Here is an 18,304-nt window from a genome sequence, read left to right on the forward strand (position 1 = left end):
TCACAGAAATAGTCACCAGTGAGATATCGAGTTTTGAGTGTTGGGCTAGTAGGCCTCAGAAAGGGGATGGGGTTAAACATTTTTAAGATGGCATTAATTGGATCAAAGGTTTTTGTCCTTTTACCCAATCAATTTTTATTAGCAGAATTTTAATTAGATCTAGCATACATCCCCTGAGATGTGATCTTGCTTCTGTAAGGCCAAATATGGATAAATCAGTCTGTGAATCTATCACAAGAAATCAGCATCCATCATCAAGGACTCCCCACCATCCAGGCCATGCTCTCTTCTTGCTGCTGCCACTGAGCATGAGGTACAAGAGCCTTAGTTCCCACACCACCAAGTTTAAGAACAGTTATTACCTACAATTATCAAGCTCCTGAATTAGCTTGGATAACTTCACTCACCTCAACTCTGAACTGATTCAACAACCTATAGACTCACTTTACAACTCATTCTCAGCACTAATCATTCATCTATCTATCTATATATTGGCACAATTTTTCTTCTTTTGCACATTGATTGTTTATCAGTCTTTAGTTTATGTATAACTTTTCATAAATACTTATTGTATTTTATTTTCCTGTAAATACCTGCAAGAAAATGAATCTCAGGGTAGTATATGGTGACATACAGTATAAATATTTCGATACTAAATTTACTTTGACTTTGACTCTAATTACTCAGTACTTGAAGTTCATGGGATTATCAGACAGGAACGACCCTGAAACATTTGTTGCCAGGACATGAGAAAGAGAGGTCAGGGCAGTATCTCAAAACTGGGAAAGCAGCAATTGGGAGTCACAAGACAAAAGTCCTGCTGTCACATTTCTTTGGCTTTTACCCCCCAAACTGATTACTGTACTTCAAAGTTGTTTACCAAGTTAACAGAACCATTAAAAGAAAGGGGCAACTTGAAAGGATATCTGATATCGTGGAGTCATAAAGGACAGAAACAGGCCCTTCGGCCCAACTCATCCATGCCAACTATGTTGCCCAACAAACTAGTCCCATCTCTGAACCAGAATCATGATTATAATCAAACATATCAAAACATATAATGAATGAAGGATTTTTTTTAGCTTGAGGGTGATGAATCTGTGGAATTCATTGCCATAGGCAGCTGTGGAGGCCAAGTCATTGAGCATATTTAAAGTGGAGGACAATAGGTTCGATTAGTCACAGCGTCTAAAGTTATAGTGGCAAGGCAGGAGAATAGGACTGAGAGGGAAAATAAATCAGCCATGATGGAATGGCAGAGAAGACTTGATGGGCCAAATGACCTTATCCTCTTCCGATGTCTTATGGTGTAAATGTACTGTATGCAGACATCCCACCCTGCAAGAACTCATTTCAGGGAGGTAGCACCCCCTGCCCCCGGTAGACCTCCAAGGGTGTATGTAATACTTTGTTTAGTGATTTTGTCTAATCCATAAACCAAGTTGGGTAAATGCATAAAATGTGACTTTAAAATATGTATTTATATATTATATTATCATGGAGTCTTTTTTTATTCTATTACAACTTTAAGCAAGTCTACAGGGAGTTTGGCCTCATCACATAGGACATCAATAGAGTAGTTCCTTAGCAGCTAGCCAGCTAGTTTAAATAACGTTTGCTATGCTAATGAACGAATGACACCTGTTAAACTCACCTCAACATGTCTTTTACATTTTAACACACCATGGGCAATAGAAAAGTCACTGTTGCAAACAGTGCAGTGAGCAACACTGTCATTATTTTTGAGCTCGACTGAAAAGCCCACCCACAGAGAAAACTGATAGGTCTACTTAGCACGAAGAGAGACCAATCAGGATGCTCTCCCTCTCCCTCTCGGTCTCGCTCTCCCTCTCAAAATAATCAGTTTCCGGGATACTATATATAATTTGCGGGCGTCAGGGAGCCGCTATCAATATGCGGGAGACTTCCGGGAGAGGTGGGATGTCTGTTGTATGCATCACAGTCAGAGGATGTGTTAGGGGCAGCCCGTGAGGTCACCACGCTTCCAGCACCAACAAACATAGCATGCCCACAACACACTAACCCTAACCTGCAAGTCTTTGGAAAGAGGGAGGAAACTGCAGCACCCAGAGGAAACCATGGAGGTCACAGGGAGAACATACAAATTCCTTGCAGGCAGCGGTGGAAATAGAACCTCGGTCAGTAAGCACTGGTACTGTGAAGGATTATGCTAACAGCTACGCTACCTTTCTGCCCTTATCACTGACATTTGTTGAAATTTGTTGTTTTGCAGCAGTAGCACAGTGCAAGCCATAAAATTTTGGCCCACAGCCCTCTAAACTGCTCTTATCAACGTACCTATCTAAATGGTTTTTAAACACTGCTAATGTGCCCATCTCAACCACTATTTCTATCAGCTCATTCCAAACACGCACCATCTTTTGTGTGCAAAAAAATTCTCTTTATGTTCCTTATAAATCTTTCACTTCTGATCTTACACTGATGTTCTTTTAGCTCTTCCTCCCTTGTAAATAAACAAGTAGAAAAAGTGCAATAGTTTGCCTCAAGAGTAGATTTACAAGTAATGCGAGTGTTGGAAATTTAAAATTAAAACTCACACTGCTAGAAGTACTTGGGGTAGAGAAAAAAAACACTAATGAAAAGTTCCAGTGAAAAGGCAATGGCCTGAAATATTAACTGGTCTCTCTCTCTCTCTCTCTCTCTCTTGCTCTCACTGTCCCTCACACTTTCTCTCTTGCCTCCTGACATTTATTACCTCTCCCTCTCTCATACATACACACACTCTCTCTTTAACTCCCTCTCCCACTTTCTAACACCCTCCCCCTCACACTATTTCTCCACTCTCCCTCTGATTTTCTCCCTCACATTCTCTCCCTCTCTTTCTCTCTCTTGCCCTGTCACTCTTTACAATGCTAATACAACTCATGTTAGACCATAAGACATATGAGCAGCATTAGGCCATTCAGCCCATCGAGTCTGCTCCACTATTCCAACATGGCTGATCCTGGATATCACTCAACCCTGCCTTCTCGCCATATCCTTTGATGCCCTGACCAATTAGGAAACGATCAACTTCTGCCTTAAATATAGCCACGGACTTAGCCTCCACCGCAGTCTGTGGCAGAGCATTCCACAGATTCACTACTCTCTGGCTAAAAAAAATCCTCCTTACCACTGTTCTAAAAGCTCACCCCTCAATTTTGGGGCTGTGCCCTCTAGTTCTGGAAACCCTCAGTAATATTCTCAGTATCACTTATTTTATTTACACAGTTTGTCTTCTTTTACACATAGGTTGCTTGCCATTCCAAAATATACTGTAAATACAATTCTATTGGGTTTCTTTATTTTTCCTATGAATGCTGCAAGACAATGAATCTCAAGGTAGTAAACAGTGCCGTATACATTCTTTGATAATAAATTTACTTTGACTTTAGTTAGGATTCAATTATGTAAAAGTTACACTGAAATTTTATATTTAGATCCAGGTTATGGATTATTACCCAAAATTTCCACTTAATGGACATTTGTTTCTGGTCACTGGTCACGGGACCAGAAGTTTTAGTTGAGTCATCAGCTTGCACTAGACATTAATTAAAAACAGTACATGTTTTCTTAACAACATCTGAAACGGAGCAGGAGTAAGCACTGATGGGAAAGTAGCTGTTCCTGAACCTGGTGACGCGAGTCCTGAGGCTCTAGTACCTCTGATGGTAGCAGTAAGAAGAGTCCATGTCCTGGGTGGTGGGGGGGGTCCTGATGATGGACACTGCTTTCTTGCAACAACATTTCATGTAGATGTTGGGGAAGGCTTTACCCATGATGGACTGGGCTGTATCAAATACTCTTGGTGGATTTTCCATTCAAGGGCATTGGTGTTTTCATACCAAGCTATGATGCAGCCGAAGATTTCTCTCTCCAAAATCCTCCTGCTGCTCCCATTGGGCAGGAGATACAGAAGTCTGAAGTCCCACAACACCAGATTGAAGAACAGCTGCATTCCTTCAACCACTGGGTTTTTGAACTAACCGACACAACCTCAATCATTACAGTTCAGCAATACCACAACCACTTTGATCACTTTGCACTAAAATGGAATATCAATACAAGGGCAAGATAAGTTCAAAGGAGTAGCAGAAATTTCAATAAAGAAATCCACTCACAGTTATCAGGATCTGAAATAGTGCACTTGAAGTTACTAACCAATAAAGAGTTAGAAAAAAAAAGAGAAATGGTAGGCACTTAGGATAAACAATTTGCTGTTCTTCTGTTTTTTTAATCTATTAATTTTTTACCTATTCACCAGCTAAGCCAGCATTTATTGCCCATCCCTAGTTGCCCTTGAGAAGGTAGTGATGAGCCACCTTCTTGAACCATTGCAGTCCCAGAGGTGTGGGTACACCCACAGTGCTGTTAGGGAATGAATTCCATGATTTTGACCCAGCAACAATGAAGGAACGGCGATATGTTTCAAAGTCAGGAAGGTGGGTGGCTTGGAGAGGGATTTCCAAGTGGTGGTATTCCCAGATATCTGCTGTTCTATCCTTCTAGATGGTAGTGGTTGTGGGTCTGGAAGGCATTCCCTTAGTAATTTTGGTGTGTTGTTGCAGTGCATCTTGTAGATACTACACACTGCTGAGTCAATGGTGGAGGGATTGGATGCTTGTGGAGGGGGTACCAATCAAATGGGCTACGTTGTACAGGATGGTGTCAAGCTTCTTGGGTGTTGATGGAGTTGTACTCATCCAGGCGAGTTATACTCCTGACCGGAGCCTTGTAAATGGTGGACAGGCTTAGGGGAGTCAGGAGGTGAGTTACACGCTGCAGGATGCCTAGCCTTTGACCTGCTCTGGTAGCCACGGTGTTTATATGGCTAGACGAGTTCAGTTTCCTGCCAATGGTAATCCCCAGGATATCGATAGCAGGTGTTTCAGTGATGGTGATGCTACTGAATGGCAAGGGATGAGACAATTATTGTTATAATTCAGTCTTTCTTGTTAAAAAAAAGGTGTATATTTTATGTTTAATTTAATGTTTATTTTTCATGTGAATGCTACATATCTGATGCTTATATGCCTGTGATCTCAAGCTGTCTTCTCACAGACCTTTTAACAAAATAAACTTCATAATAAAATACTTACAAGAATAAACTATGCAACACCTTTTCATTATTTACATTCAAAGTTGATGTTTTCCATACTATTGTATTACGTTCCTACATATTAGTTAATAGCACTGCTGCCACTTGTGTAGGATCTTCTCACAGATACCATCAGGCAGGAAATAGAAAAGCTAAGTTCACCATGTTCAAGTGCAGCTACTTCACTAATTGTCTTCTTCCATGTATAATATTCAGCATAATTTATGTTTTATTTATGCTTTTCTTGCTGCTTATCTGATGCTACGTGCCTGCGATGCTTCTGTAAGTACATTTCTCATTGCACGTGTACATACATGCTCTTGTGCATGTGACAATAAACTGGGGAAAGGAACAGAACAAGCAAAAGAGAAAAGTAGAATGTATTAGGATGAATGAAATGTACTAATGGAAATAAAGAAAGCCAAATGAAATTGTGCTGTAGGAAAGAAACACAAATAAACTATGAAATTAAAAAGAAGTACACTCAGAGGTCACATTATTAGACACTTCCTGTACCTAACACAGTGACCACTGAGCATATTCTTGTGATCTTCTGCCCTTCCACTGCAAGATTCAACGTGCTGTGCATTCAGAGATGTTCTTCTGCACACCCCTGTGACAAATTGTGGTTATTTGAGTTACAGTCGCCTTCCTGTCAGCTTGAATCAGTCTGGCCATTCTCCTCTGACCTCTTTCATTAACTAGGTATTTTTGCCTGCAGAAATGCTGCTCAGTGTATGTTTTTGCTTTTCACACCATTCTCTGAAAACTGGAGACTGTTATGCATGAAAATCCTAGGAAATCAACAGTTTCTGAGATACTCAAACCACGCCATCTGGCACCAACAATCATTCCACGGTCAGTCATTTGTACATTCAGAGATGCTCTTCTGCACACCACTGTTGTAACACATGGTTATCTGAGTTACTGTAGCCCTCCAGTCAGCTTGAACCAGTCTGGCCATTCTCCTCTGACCGCCCTCATTAATAAGGGATTTTCACCCACAGAGCTGCCACACACTGGTTGGTTTTTGTCTTTCACACCATTCTCTGTACATCGATCAAAGTCACTTAGATCACAGTTCTTCTCCATTCTGATGTTTGGTCTGAACCTCTTGACCATGTCTACATGCTTTTATGCATTGAGTTGCTGCCACCTGATTGGCTGATTAGATATTTGCATTAACAAGGAGGTGTACAGACGTTCCTAATAAAGTTGCCACTGATTGTACATTACAACCTGTTTTCTTTGTGGAAGAGGATGGATTTTTTTTTACCCAATGGGTAATTGTATAACATACAAACATTCTTGATCTGTAACAAGATGCTGGGAATCCAAAGCAACACGGAAAATGTTAGAGGAACTCAGCAAGCCAGGTAGTATCTATGGACAGTAGACGTTTCAGGGGCAAGGACTTTCATCAGGACTGCTAAAGAAGGGGGAAGTCACTAGAATAAGGGGCCGGGGGGAAGGGAGAAGTGTACAAGCTGGTGATATATGAGACCATGTGAGGAGGATTCGGTGGGCGGGTGGGGGAGGTGGGGGTTGAAGTTACACTTTACCCTGCATTCTGTTATTGCTTTCCCCTTGTACTGCCTCAATTCACTAATGTGATGAAATGATTTGTATAGATGGCATGCAAAACAAAGATTTTTCACCGCTACTTGGTACCTGTGACAGTCAGAAAACAATTATCAATTATAAAATTACAGTGGGCTTATTTTTGAGGACTCAGTGGTTCATGTTCTGTGCACTATTTGTTTACTTTTTTAATATTTGTTCTTTTTTCATGGGATGTTTGTCATGTCTTTTTGTTGTGTGAGGTATTTAGTGATTCTACTGTGTTTTTGCTGCCTGAAAGAAGATGAATCTCAGCGTTGTATACAGTTTATATACTTTGATAATAAATGTACTTTAAATTTCAGGAATGTTCTGGAACAGCCTACCAGTACCGAACACTATCTAAAAGCACGTGCCATCCATCCAGGTAAATAAGATTCCATATATCCTTTCATCATCAAGCATTTTGTAAGACAGAATTTTCTCATTTAAAATACCAGAAGCTTTAGCTGGGTACAAGCTGTTCTCATTTGTATTACCAATTAGTAGACTACAGAATTACCGTCACCATGAATACCACACTAAAACAGAAGTAATCCAATTCAAACAAACCATTGAGCTCAAGTCGTCAGCTTTAGAGCCAACAACTACAAAGGCTTGGCATCTGAATGCAGTGAAGCAGCCACAATCACTGAAGTGGGCTATTTACTGTTACAGAGCATACAGTATGGAAACAGGCCCTTCAGCCCAAAATACACATCCGATCATGTTCAAGTTTATTGTCATCTGACTGTACATATATAGAACCAAATGAAACAATATTCCTTCAGACCACGATGCACCCACAAAACATTCAGTGCCTGTAAAGTATTCACCCCATCCTCCCCCCAGAAGATTTCATGTTTTATTGTTTTACAACATTGAATCACAGTGGATTTAATCTGGCTTTTTTGACACTGATCAATAGAAAAAGACTTGTGTCAAAGCGAAAATAGATCTTTGCAAAGTGATCTAAATTAATAACAAATATAAAACAGAAAATAATTGATTGAATAAGTATTCACCCCCTTTAATATGACACACCAAATCATCATTGGAGCAGCCAGTTGGTCTTAGCTGTCACAAAATTAGTTAAGGTGTCTTGGCTATATATAAACCCGTGTGCAGTCAAGGTGTTTCAATTGATTGTAGTGAAAATACACCTGTATCTAGAAGGGCCAACTGCTGGTGAGTCAGTATCCTGGCAAAAACTACACCATGAAGACAAAAGAACACTCCAAGCAATTCCACAAAAAAAGTTACTGAAAAGCACAAGTCAGGAGATGAATAGAAGAAAATTTCCAAGCCACAGAATATCCCTTGAAGTACGGTTAAGTCAATCATCAAGAAATGGAAAGAATATGGCACAGATGTAAATATGCCTAGAGCAGGCCGTCCACTACGGGTGACTAGTTATGCAGTCAATTATTTTGTATTTTATATTTGTAATTAATTTAGAGCTCTTTGTAGAGATCCCATTTCACTTTGACACAAGAGTCCTTTTCAGTTGATCAGTGTCAAAAAAATCTGAATTAAATGCACTGTGAATCAATGTTGTAAAACAATAAAACATGAAATCCTCGGGGGGGGTGGAGAAATACTTTCTATAGGCACTTTATATCACACACAGCACATAAAAGAAAATATTACCTTAAATAAGTTTTTTAAAAATTCAAAATGAATGTACTGCGCATCACACAGTAAGCACCTCACTATTTTAGTGACAAGTCCTTAGTGTTAACAGGGTACTCATTTTTCTCACAGGGATGAAGCTGTTACCCAGTTTGGCTATCCTAGTCCTGATACTTCTGTACCTCCTTCCTGATGGTAGTGGGTCAAAGAGATTGTGGGATGAGTGGTAGGAATCCTCAGCAATGCATCTGCAATGCTCTCAGTAATGTCAGAAACGGAGTGGGGAATAGGGAAACCCCAGTGATCCTCTTGTACAATCATATGATCATCTGTAGGGTTTTGCGGTCCAATGCCTTACAGCTTCCATAGCACACAATGTTGCAGCCAGACAGGACATCCCCAGTGGTGCTCCTGAGGAAAGCTATTAGAATGGGGGCAGGGAGTCTCGCAAATCTCATTCTCCTCAGAAAGTGTAAACACTGCTGTGCTTTCTTGACTAGTGAGGATGCGTTGTTGGTCCAGTTTGGATCCATTCCCATTTGCCTGTATTTGCCCAGGTATGGAAGCACCAATGCCCAAGAACAGAAATGCCTACAAAAAGTGGTGGATGCCTTTAGCTGGAGGAGGATGAATCTGTGGAATTCATTGCCATGGATGTCTGTGGAGGCCAAGCCACTGGGTATATTTAAAATGGAGGTTGATAGATTCTTGATTATTAAGGGCGTCAAAGGCAGGAGAATAGGGTTGAGAATGGTAACAAATCAGCCAAGATTGAATGGCGGAACAGACTCAATGGGCCAAATGGCCTAGCTCTGCTCCTAAATCTTATAGTCTCATAGTTTCATCCAGGCCATCTCCTCTTCTTACTGCTGCCATCAGGAAGGAAGTACAGAAGCCTTAGGTCCCACACAGACAGGTTCAGGAACAATCATTACCCCTCAACCATCAGGCTCCTGAACCAGTGTAATAACTTCAGTCACCTCAACTCTGAACTTATTCCACAACCTATGGACTCATTTTCAAGTGTTTTACAACTCATGTTCTCAGTATTATTTATCTATTTATTGCATTTGCATAGTTTGTCTTCTTCTGCACACTAGTTGTTTGTTAGCCTTTGTGTGTAGTTTTTCATTGACTCTGTTGTATTTCTTTGTTCTATGAATCCCTGTTGGCAAAATGAATCTCACATATACATGCTTCGATAATATATTTATTATCAAACAATATTACTCAAACAATTGTTATTGCATCTGCCCCAACCACTCCTTCTGGCAGTTCATTCACATATTTACAACCCTTTGTGGAGAGGGGAAAAGTTGCCCCTCGGTTTCCTATTAAATCCGACCCCTCTTTCCCTAAATCTGTGCCGTCTAGTTCTTGATTCCCCAACCCTTGGAAAAAGGCTGCACGCATTCACTATATAAACACCCCTCATGATTTCATACTCCTCTACAAGATCACCATTCTCATCCTCCATTGAATACAGTTCCAACCTGCAAAGCTTCTCTCTATGTCTCAATCCCTCGAGTCCCAGCAGCAGCCTCATAAATCTCTTCTGCACCCTTTCCCATCGCAGCCTGACCAAAGCTAAACATGCCATTCCAAATGCAGCTTCACCAGCACTTTGCTACATCTGTCCCAGTTTCCAATAGTGCCCAGATGGTGGCTGAATAATCTCAAATGGGTCATCCGTTTTCAACATAGAACATTAAAGCACAGTACAGGCCCTTTTCGGCCCACAATGTTATAACAACCTTTTAACCTACTCTAGTTCAATCTAACCCTTCCCTCCTTCAAAGCCCTCCATTTTCTATCATCAATGTGCCATTCAAGAGTTTCTTAAATGTCCCTAATATACCTCAGAATCAGAACCAGGTTTGATATCACCAGCATGTGTCACAAAATTTGTTATCTGCCTTTACCACCACCCCGGCAGTACATTCCACACACTCACCATTCTCTTTTTTTTTAAATCCACCCCTGACATCCCACCATACACTTTCCTCCAATCACTTTAAAATCATGACCCCTGGTATTAGCCATTTCCATCCTGGGAAAAAGTCTCTGGCTATCCACTTGATCAATGCCTTTTATCATCCTGTACACATCTATCAAGTCACCTCTCATCCTCCTTCACTCCAAAAACAGCCCTCACTCGCTCAAGCTATCCTCATATGATATGCTCCCTAATCGAGGCAGCATCCTAACAAATTATCCCTAACCCTTTCTAAAGCTTCAACATCCTTCCTATAATGAGGTGACCAGAATTGAACACAATATTCTAAGAGTGATCTAACCAGAGTTTCATAGAACTGCAATGTTACCTCATAGCTCTTGAACTCAATCCCCCAAGTAATGAAGACCAATACATATTTTGACAATGGCATTTTGGCTTGGTGGCAGGAGAGAACCTGATGGCTATAGGACAATAACTGTTCCTGAACATGGAGGTGTCAGACCTAAGGCTCCTATACCTCCTTCCTGATTGGTGAAGTGAGAAGAGAACATGGCCTGGATGGTGGGGAGTCCTGATGATGGATGATGCTTTCTTGTGACTGCGCTCCTTGCAAATGTGTTCAATGCAGGGGAAGGCTTTCCCTGTGATGGACTCGTGAGTATACTTAAAGGTGCTCTGTTCAAAGTCAGAGGCTTGCCAACCGTGCAATTCTTCCTCACCAAAACACCAAAGATAGTAGAGTTCCATTAGATGGTTTTATTGTCACACACACCAGGATGTAATGAAGTTCATAAAGAGAATGCAGGGTAATAATCAATAGAGCCAGAGCACAAAGGAAGACAATGTTCCACCAGGTGTCAAGGTCAAAGTCAAAGTTACTTTATTATCAAAGTACACATACTGTATGTCACCATATACTACCTTGAAATTTTTTTTTTCTTGAAAGCATTTACAGGAAAATAAAGAAAAACAATAGAGTTTATGAAAACTATACATAAAGACTGAAAACCACCGTGCTAAAGAAGACAAGTCATGCAAATATGAGAGGTGATTGATAAGTTCGTGGCCTAAGGTAGGCGTCAATTTTAGAAAACGTAGCACATTTATTTTTCAACATAGTCCCCTCCTACATTTACACACTTGGTCCAGTGGTCGTGGAGCATACGGATCTTGGACCTCCAGAAAGTGTCCACTGCAGGGGTGATTGACAAGTTCGTGGCCTAAGGTAGAAGGAGATGAGTTATACGGCTCTCCTTACATGCACAGCATCCACACCAGGAGCAATCTCAAAAGCAGTTCCTTTCCCCAAGCCGTCAGGCTGATCAACACCTGCATCCATTAACCCAGCACCCAGCATCACTTTATGTACATGCAGTCAGTCTGTGCACATAAGGTGAACTTATGTATATGTTACTTGTACCTTGTGTTTTATAGGACTGCTTTTATATTTTGTGTTTTTATGCATGTTATGCTTTCCTATGCTACATTGGATCCAGAGTATCAATCATAAGGCCATAACACATAGGAGCAGAATTAGGTAATTTGGCCCATCGAATCTGCTCCTCTATTCCATCATCTCTAATTTATTACCCCTCTCAATCCCATTCTCCTGCCTTCTCCCATAACCTTTGATGCTCTCACTAATCAAGAACCTATTGACCTCCGCTTTAAATATACCAAATAACTTGGCCTCCACAGCCATCCATGGCAGTGAATTCCATAGATTCACCACCCTCTCGCTAAAGATTTTCTCTCTTATCTCTGTTCAAAATGGACAATGCTCTGTTCTGTGCCCTCTGGTCCTAGACTCACCTACTATATATATAAAAAAAATCCACTCCCCATCCACTCTATCTAGGCCTTTCAATATTCAATAGCATTCAATGAGATTTCCCCTCCTCCATTTTTCTAAACTCCAGTGAGTACAGGCCCAGAGCCATCAAATGTCACTTGTACATTAACCCCTTATTTTTTGTCTTTTACCCTCATGTACTGAAAAATTACAATAAACAATCTTGAATCTTTAAGTGAAAAAAATAGAACTGTGGGCTGAGGCAAAGGCGCCCAGATCTCTGTTTTTATGACATCATTAATAATATCTAAATAATGATGAAAAGGCTACAGAAAGTGATGGACACAGCCAACTCCATCACAAGCAAAGCCCTCCCCATCACTGAGCACCTTTACACGGAGCACTGCCACAGGAAAGCAGCATCCATCATCAAGGACCCCCACCATCCATCTCTTCTCACTACTACCATCAGGCAGAAGGTACAGGAGCATTAGGACCCACACCATCAAGTTCAGGAACAATTATTCCCTTCAACTATCAGGCTCCTGAACCAGTGTGGATAGCTTTACTCACCTCAACATCAACCCAAAACCTACCAACTCATTTTCAAAGATTCTACAACTCAATTTCTCAGTATTATTTACATACTTATTATTATTATTTGTTTCTTTTGCATTTGCAGTTTGTCTTCGTTTGCACATTGGTTGCTTGTCAGTCTTTATTTGTGTATAGTTTTTCAATGATTTTATTATATTTCTTTGTTCTACAGTTAATGCCTGCAAGAAAATGAATCTCAGGGTAGTATTTGGTGACACATACATACTTCAATTATAGGTTTACTTTGAACATTGCTTATGCATAGTTTTTCATAAATTCTGTTGTGTTTATTTTTCTATAAATATCTGTAAAATGAACCTCAAGGTAGTATATTGTGACATAAATGCACTTTGATAATAAATTTACTTTGACTTGATATTGCTTGATTGTGTGGATCAGCCATTTCCTTCGGGAAGACAGGGAAAGGCAACAGTGATCAAAAAGAAAACCCTGACAGATTGGCAGCTGTACTCACAACATTAAATTTCAAAAGTAAAAGCTGCAATGTAAAGCACCACACAGAAATGAAGTTTGATGACTAGTTCAATTAGACAAAATTAGAGTTCGAGACGTAGTATTCAGGGTCCCATCATCAGCAAGCCTAGAGCTCGAGGCCTGGAGTTCGGGTCCCCATTCATCGTCAGCAGCAAGTCCTGGGTCAATACTGATGGCTGAAGCCCAAAAGTCAATCAATAACCAAAGCCCTGGGTCTGTGAATCTCCAGGGAAGTCGAAGGCCCAGTGCATGTGAATCCACAAGTCTGCTGGAGGCTGGGGGCTGAAGATGGTCTGTGCTGGAGTTAGAGGACTGTGTATGTGTGTGAGTGGGTGGGAGGGAGGAAAGGATCTTGCTTTGCTGTTGTGGCATGGTGTGTTTTATTCTGTTGTGTCCTGTGCTGTTCTGCCGAACACAGTGAGCATGCTATTTGGCCACCAGAATGTGTGGCGGCACTTACACAACCTTATGAAATCTGTACCAACTACATTTTCAAGCCAAGTGTCTCATTCATCACAGGTCATCTGCACCCTAGCTGGGAGAGGATGTGGGTGCAAAAATACCAATAAAATTTTGTTTTTATGACAGCCTTGTTTGACATTGTTTTTCCCATTATAGAGGAATTTGTCCAAAGTGACATTCAAGTTGTAACATACCGGTACTAGTCAGTTTAGTGTGAAGATTGTGAAGATGGAGTCAGTCTGAAAACACAAATATCATAAAAATGCTACAGGGAGATTTTTGGATGAACCTCCTTGCAAATTCACATCAGAACCTAGAACAGTTTAAATGTAGTCAAGTACAAAATCACACGAGTTAATCAGTTCATTTAACATACCACTTGCCTCACAGCCCTACCTTGTGACAACAGTGCAAGATTAAAACAAAAATGACAAACACCTTTGAACTCTGACTTCAGGAGTGGGAACTGGGTTGGGTTGCCATAAAACACACTTGAGAACAAGAGCAGTAATCACCTTGTGATCAGAACTAGTTTCATTACCTTGTGTCACCTGGTCTCTCTGACTGGCCCCATCAAGTCAATTCGGTTTGTGTAAATATGGATGCATAAACATGTTCAAAATCCCAGGTCAATGTGCAATATGACTTCCACTGATATATAAATCAATAATTACCATACGAAGGCAGAGAGTCATAGTGTACTATAGCACAGAAAGAGACCCTTTGGCCCATCTAGTCTGAGCTGAAGTATTATTCTGCCTAGTCCCATCAACCCATACTTGGACCAAAACCCTCCATATTGTTCCCATCCATGTACTTATCTAAACTTCTCTTAAATGCTGAAATTAAACTTGCACCCACCACTTCCACTGGCAGCACGTTCCACACTCTCACCACCCTCTGAGTGAAGAGGTTCCCCCCTGAGATTCCCTGTAAACATTTAACCTTTCACCTTAAACCTATGATCTTTAGTTATACTCTCACCCAACCCAAGGGGGGGGGGGGGGGGGAGTCTGCTTGCATTAACACTATCTGCACCCCTCATAATTTTGTATACCTCTATCAAATCTCCCCTTATTCTAATAATAAAGTCCTAACCTATTCAACCTTTCCTTATAATTCCAGTCCTCAAGACCTGGCAACATCCCTGAAAATTTTCTCTGTACCCTTTCAATCTTATATCTTTCTTGTAAGCAAGTGACCAGAACTGCAGACAATGCTCCCAATTGAGCCTCACCAAAATCTTATACAACTTTAACATCCTAACTCCTGTACTCAATTCTTCGATTTATGAAGGTCAATGTGCCAAAAGATCCCTTTATGACCCTGTCTACCTGTGACGTCACTTTCAAGGAATTATGGATCTATATTCTCAGATCCCTCTGCTCTGCCACACTCTTTGGTGCCCTATATGAACAATTAACCCGCAAGTCAATGTTACTGCCAATGAAAACACACCCTATTTCCTAATTCTGATAGAGTTGAAATGTTAACTACTTCCTCACTGGTCAAGAAGGCACAGCAGTGTCTACACTTTCTGAGGGGACTGAGACATGCAAGGTTCCCCTCCCCATTCTAACAGCTTTCTACAGGAGCACCAGCTAGAGCATCCTGTCTGGCTGTATCATTGTGTGGTATGGAAGCTGCAAGGCACCAACTGCAAAAGCCCCTATAGAGGACACTAAAAACCACAGAGATCACCGGGTTCCCCCTCCCCCTTATTTGTGAAATTTACTGGGCATGTTGCAGACGAAGGGCCTGAAACATTGTTGATGATCCCTACCACCCATCCCACAATCTCTTTGACCCACTACCATCAGGATAGAGATACAGAAGCACTGGTAGTAGAATCGCCAGACTGGGTACCAGCCTCTTCCTCAGACTGTGAGACTAATGAATACCCTGCCATCACCGAGGTCTCATCACTTGGACAGTGAGCTATTTACTGTTTGCCTGTGCTGCGCAATGCATGCATTTTGAATTATATTTTATTAACTTATTCATGGTAATACTTTGTTTTATGTGCTGTGAGTCATATATATTTTGTGGGTCACTGTGGTCTGGAGGAATGCCGTTTCATTTGTTTGTATATATGTACAGTCAGATGACAATAAACTTGATCTTGAACTTGAAGAGATTCTGGAGATGCTGGAAATCTTGAACAAAGTGCTAGAGGAACTCAGTAGGCCAGGCAGCATTTATTGAGGGGGAATAAACAGTCAATGTTTCAGGTTGAGACCCTTCAGTGGGTCCTGATGAAGAGTCTCACCTCAAGGTTTCAATGGTTTATTCCCCTCCATAGATGCTGCCAAATTCCACCATGGATAGTCACAAGCCCAACTGCAAAAGGGCGATGGTTGGGCATGGGGCTAGCAACCCCATCCTGTTAAAACACAGAATTGCAGAAACTCAAAGACCTCATCCCTGAGAGAGGATCTTCACCTAGAAGACATATGAAGTCGTGAAAGCAGAAGCTACATGGCCAATCAACAATCTGCCCAGGACAGTGAACTGCTGTCAGTGGCCTAAGCCCCCCGTAGGGATGATTGGTTTAAGAAGAGGGAGAACAGGATACTGCCTGACTTGCTGAGTTCCTCCAACAAGTGGAAACATGAACCATTTCGCAAACACAAGAGATTCTGCCAATGCTGGAAATCCAGAGTAACACACACAAAATGTTAGAGGAACTCACCAGGTCAGGTAGCATCAATGGAACGGAATTATCAGTCAATGTTCCGACTCAAGAACCTTCATCAGGACTAACCATTTCTTTCTCCACGGATGCTGCCTGACCTGCTGAGTAGTTCGTGTTCACCGTTCTTCTTTTAACTTTCAGATTTTCAGCATCTGTAGTTGTTTTCTACTGATTTTCAATGGACAATCTTTTTTAGAAGTCTGCTCACCAAACTGATAACCTTAAACACAAGAGATTCTGCAGATGCTGTAAATCCAGATCAACACACACAAAATGCTGGAAGAACTCAGCAGGTCAGGCAGCAGCTCTGGAGAGGAATAAACAGTTGACATTTTGGGCTGAGACCCTCAGATTTTGTGTGTGTTGCTAACCTTAAAACTTGCCACTGTTCCACCTCCAAACAAGTTCAAGTTTATTGTCATCTGACTGTACATACGGTATGTACAAACGAAACAAAACTCCTCCGGACCACGATGCACCCACAAAACATATGTCACACACAGAACGCAATACAAAATATCACCATAAATAGATTCATAAAATATAATTTAAAATGCATGTAGTGTACATCACAGGTAAACAGTACACAGCTTGCTGTCGTAGAGATGAGACCTGTGATGGGCAGGGTATTCATTAGTCTCACAGCCTGAGGGAAGAAGCTGTTACCCGGTCTGGCCGTCCTAGTCCTGATGCTTCGAAACCTCCTTCCTGACGGCAGTGGGTCAGAGAATGGGGGATGAGGGGTAGGGCTTCTCAACAATGCTCTGGGCCCTTCGTATACAAAGCTCCCAGCAAATGTCACAAAAAGGAGAGAGAGAGAGAGAGACCCCAATGATCATCTCGGCGGTTTCTACGATCTAAATGATCAAATGCTCTATTATTTTCCCATCTCCTTTAAAACTTATTTCGCCCGAGTAAACTTTCGATCGTAGTGTGGCGCGTCCAAGCAGCCTTGTATTGAGGAAGACGCTTTGGTTTTTTTTTCTGGCAAATGACTGTGAACGTGTGCGCGAAATCACGGTGAAATATTAAACCACCCCACAATCTCTCCACCACACCGCACCACCTCCCCCCACAGCAGAGTCCGGTCAAAAGGAAGAAAGGGTTGGAAATAAGAGGAGGGAGAAACCAAGAGGCAAGTTGAGGCCGCTTACTTTGGGCAGTTCTCGCAGCTGGTTGGCGTCGAGTAGTAACTCCTCCAGGCTCCGGCTATAGCGGTAGATCTCGTCGGGCACGGCGAGGAGCGAACAGTGTCGCTTGTCCACCGCCTCGACATGCCGGTTGCATCGCCAGAGAGGAATGCAGTTGAACATGGTCTTCGGGATCGCAGGGCTGGGGAGAGGGAAGAGGTGGGGGACAGTTCGGCTGCAGTACTCCGGGCTCCCGAGCTTCAGGCACCGCACTCCAACCGCCTCCCGCAGCACAGGACGCAAGGAAGGCGCAAAGCAAAGCACAGTAACCTCAACATAAATAAGTCTATTTAAATCCCGCCTGTTGCTCCCAGTGAGATGAATTTTGCCCTGCTCTTCACGTTTCTCACTCTCTTTCTGCTTCACATTATCTCCTCTGCTCTCCTCTCTTTCTTTCTACCGCCCCCCTTTTCTGTTTCCTCTCCCTCGGTTCCTGAACCGGAACATACACTCCCTCTTTCTAACTGACGTCAACATTCCCAGGGGCCAGTCTGCGTGGGGAAGTTTGGAAAGAGACGAGGTTGGAGAACGGAGTGTGATCACCCTCCCATCGCTGGCAGGTCACCTATCGACCCTGTCCCTGAACTGAGCCCTTTGGCACCATTAATAATACAGCTGGTATTGGTCCATTTGTATCGAGATACAGCGAAACACTTGCCTTCATACAGATCAATTCACGCGCGATAAATAAATCTGAATTACACAGTACATTTCAGTAGAACGAGAGTAAACACAAGGGATTCTGCAGATGCTGGAAATCCAGAGT

General features: G+C 41.8%; 1 protein-coding gene across 1 annotated transcript in view; it reads right to left on the bottom strand.

Annotated features, from left to right (window-relative positions):
- Positions 1–17,997, bottom strand: part of lrrc1 (leucine rich repeat containing 1) — a 133,417-nt gene extending 115,420 nt beyond the window's left edge. The window contains exon 1 of the mRNA XM_073056722.1: positions 17,503–17,997. Coding sequence (XP_072912823.1) covers positions 17,503–17,661 — 159 coding nt within the window. The 5' untranslated portion in view covers positions 17,662–17,997. The remainder of the gene's footprint in view (positions 1–17,502) is intronic.
- Positions 17,998–18,304: the final 307 nt, after the last annotated feature.

The sequence above is a fragment of the Hemitrygon akajei genome, chromosome 9 (genome assembly GCF_048418815.1).
Source record: "Hemitrygon akajei chromosome 9, sHemAka1.3, whole genome shotgun sequence".
NCBI classification, from domain to species: domain Eukaryota; kingdom Metazoa; phylum Chordata; class Chondrichthyes; order Myliobatiformes; family Dasyatidae; genus Hemitrygon; species Hemitrygon akajei.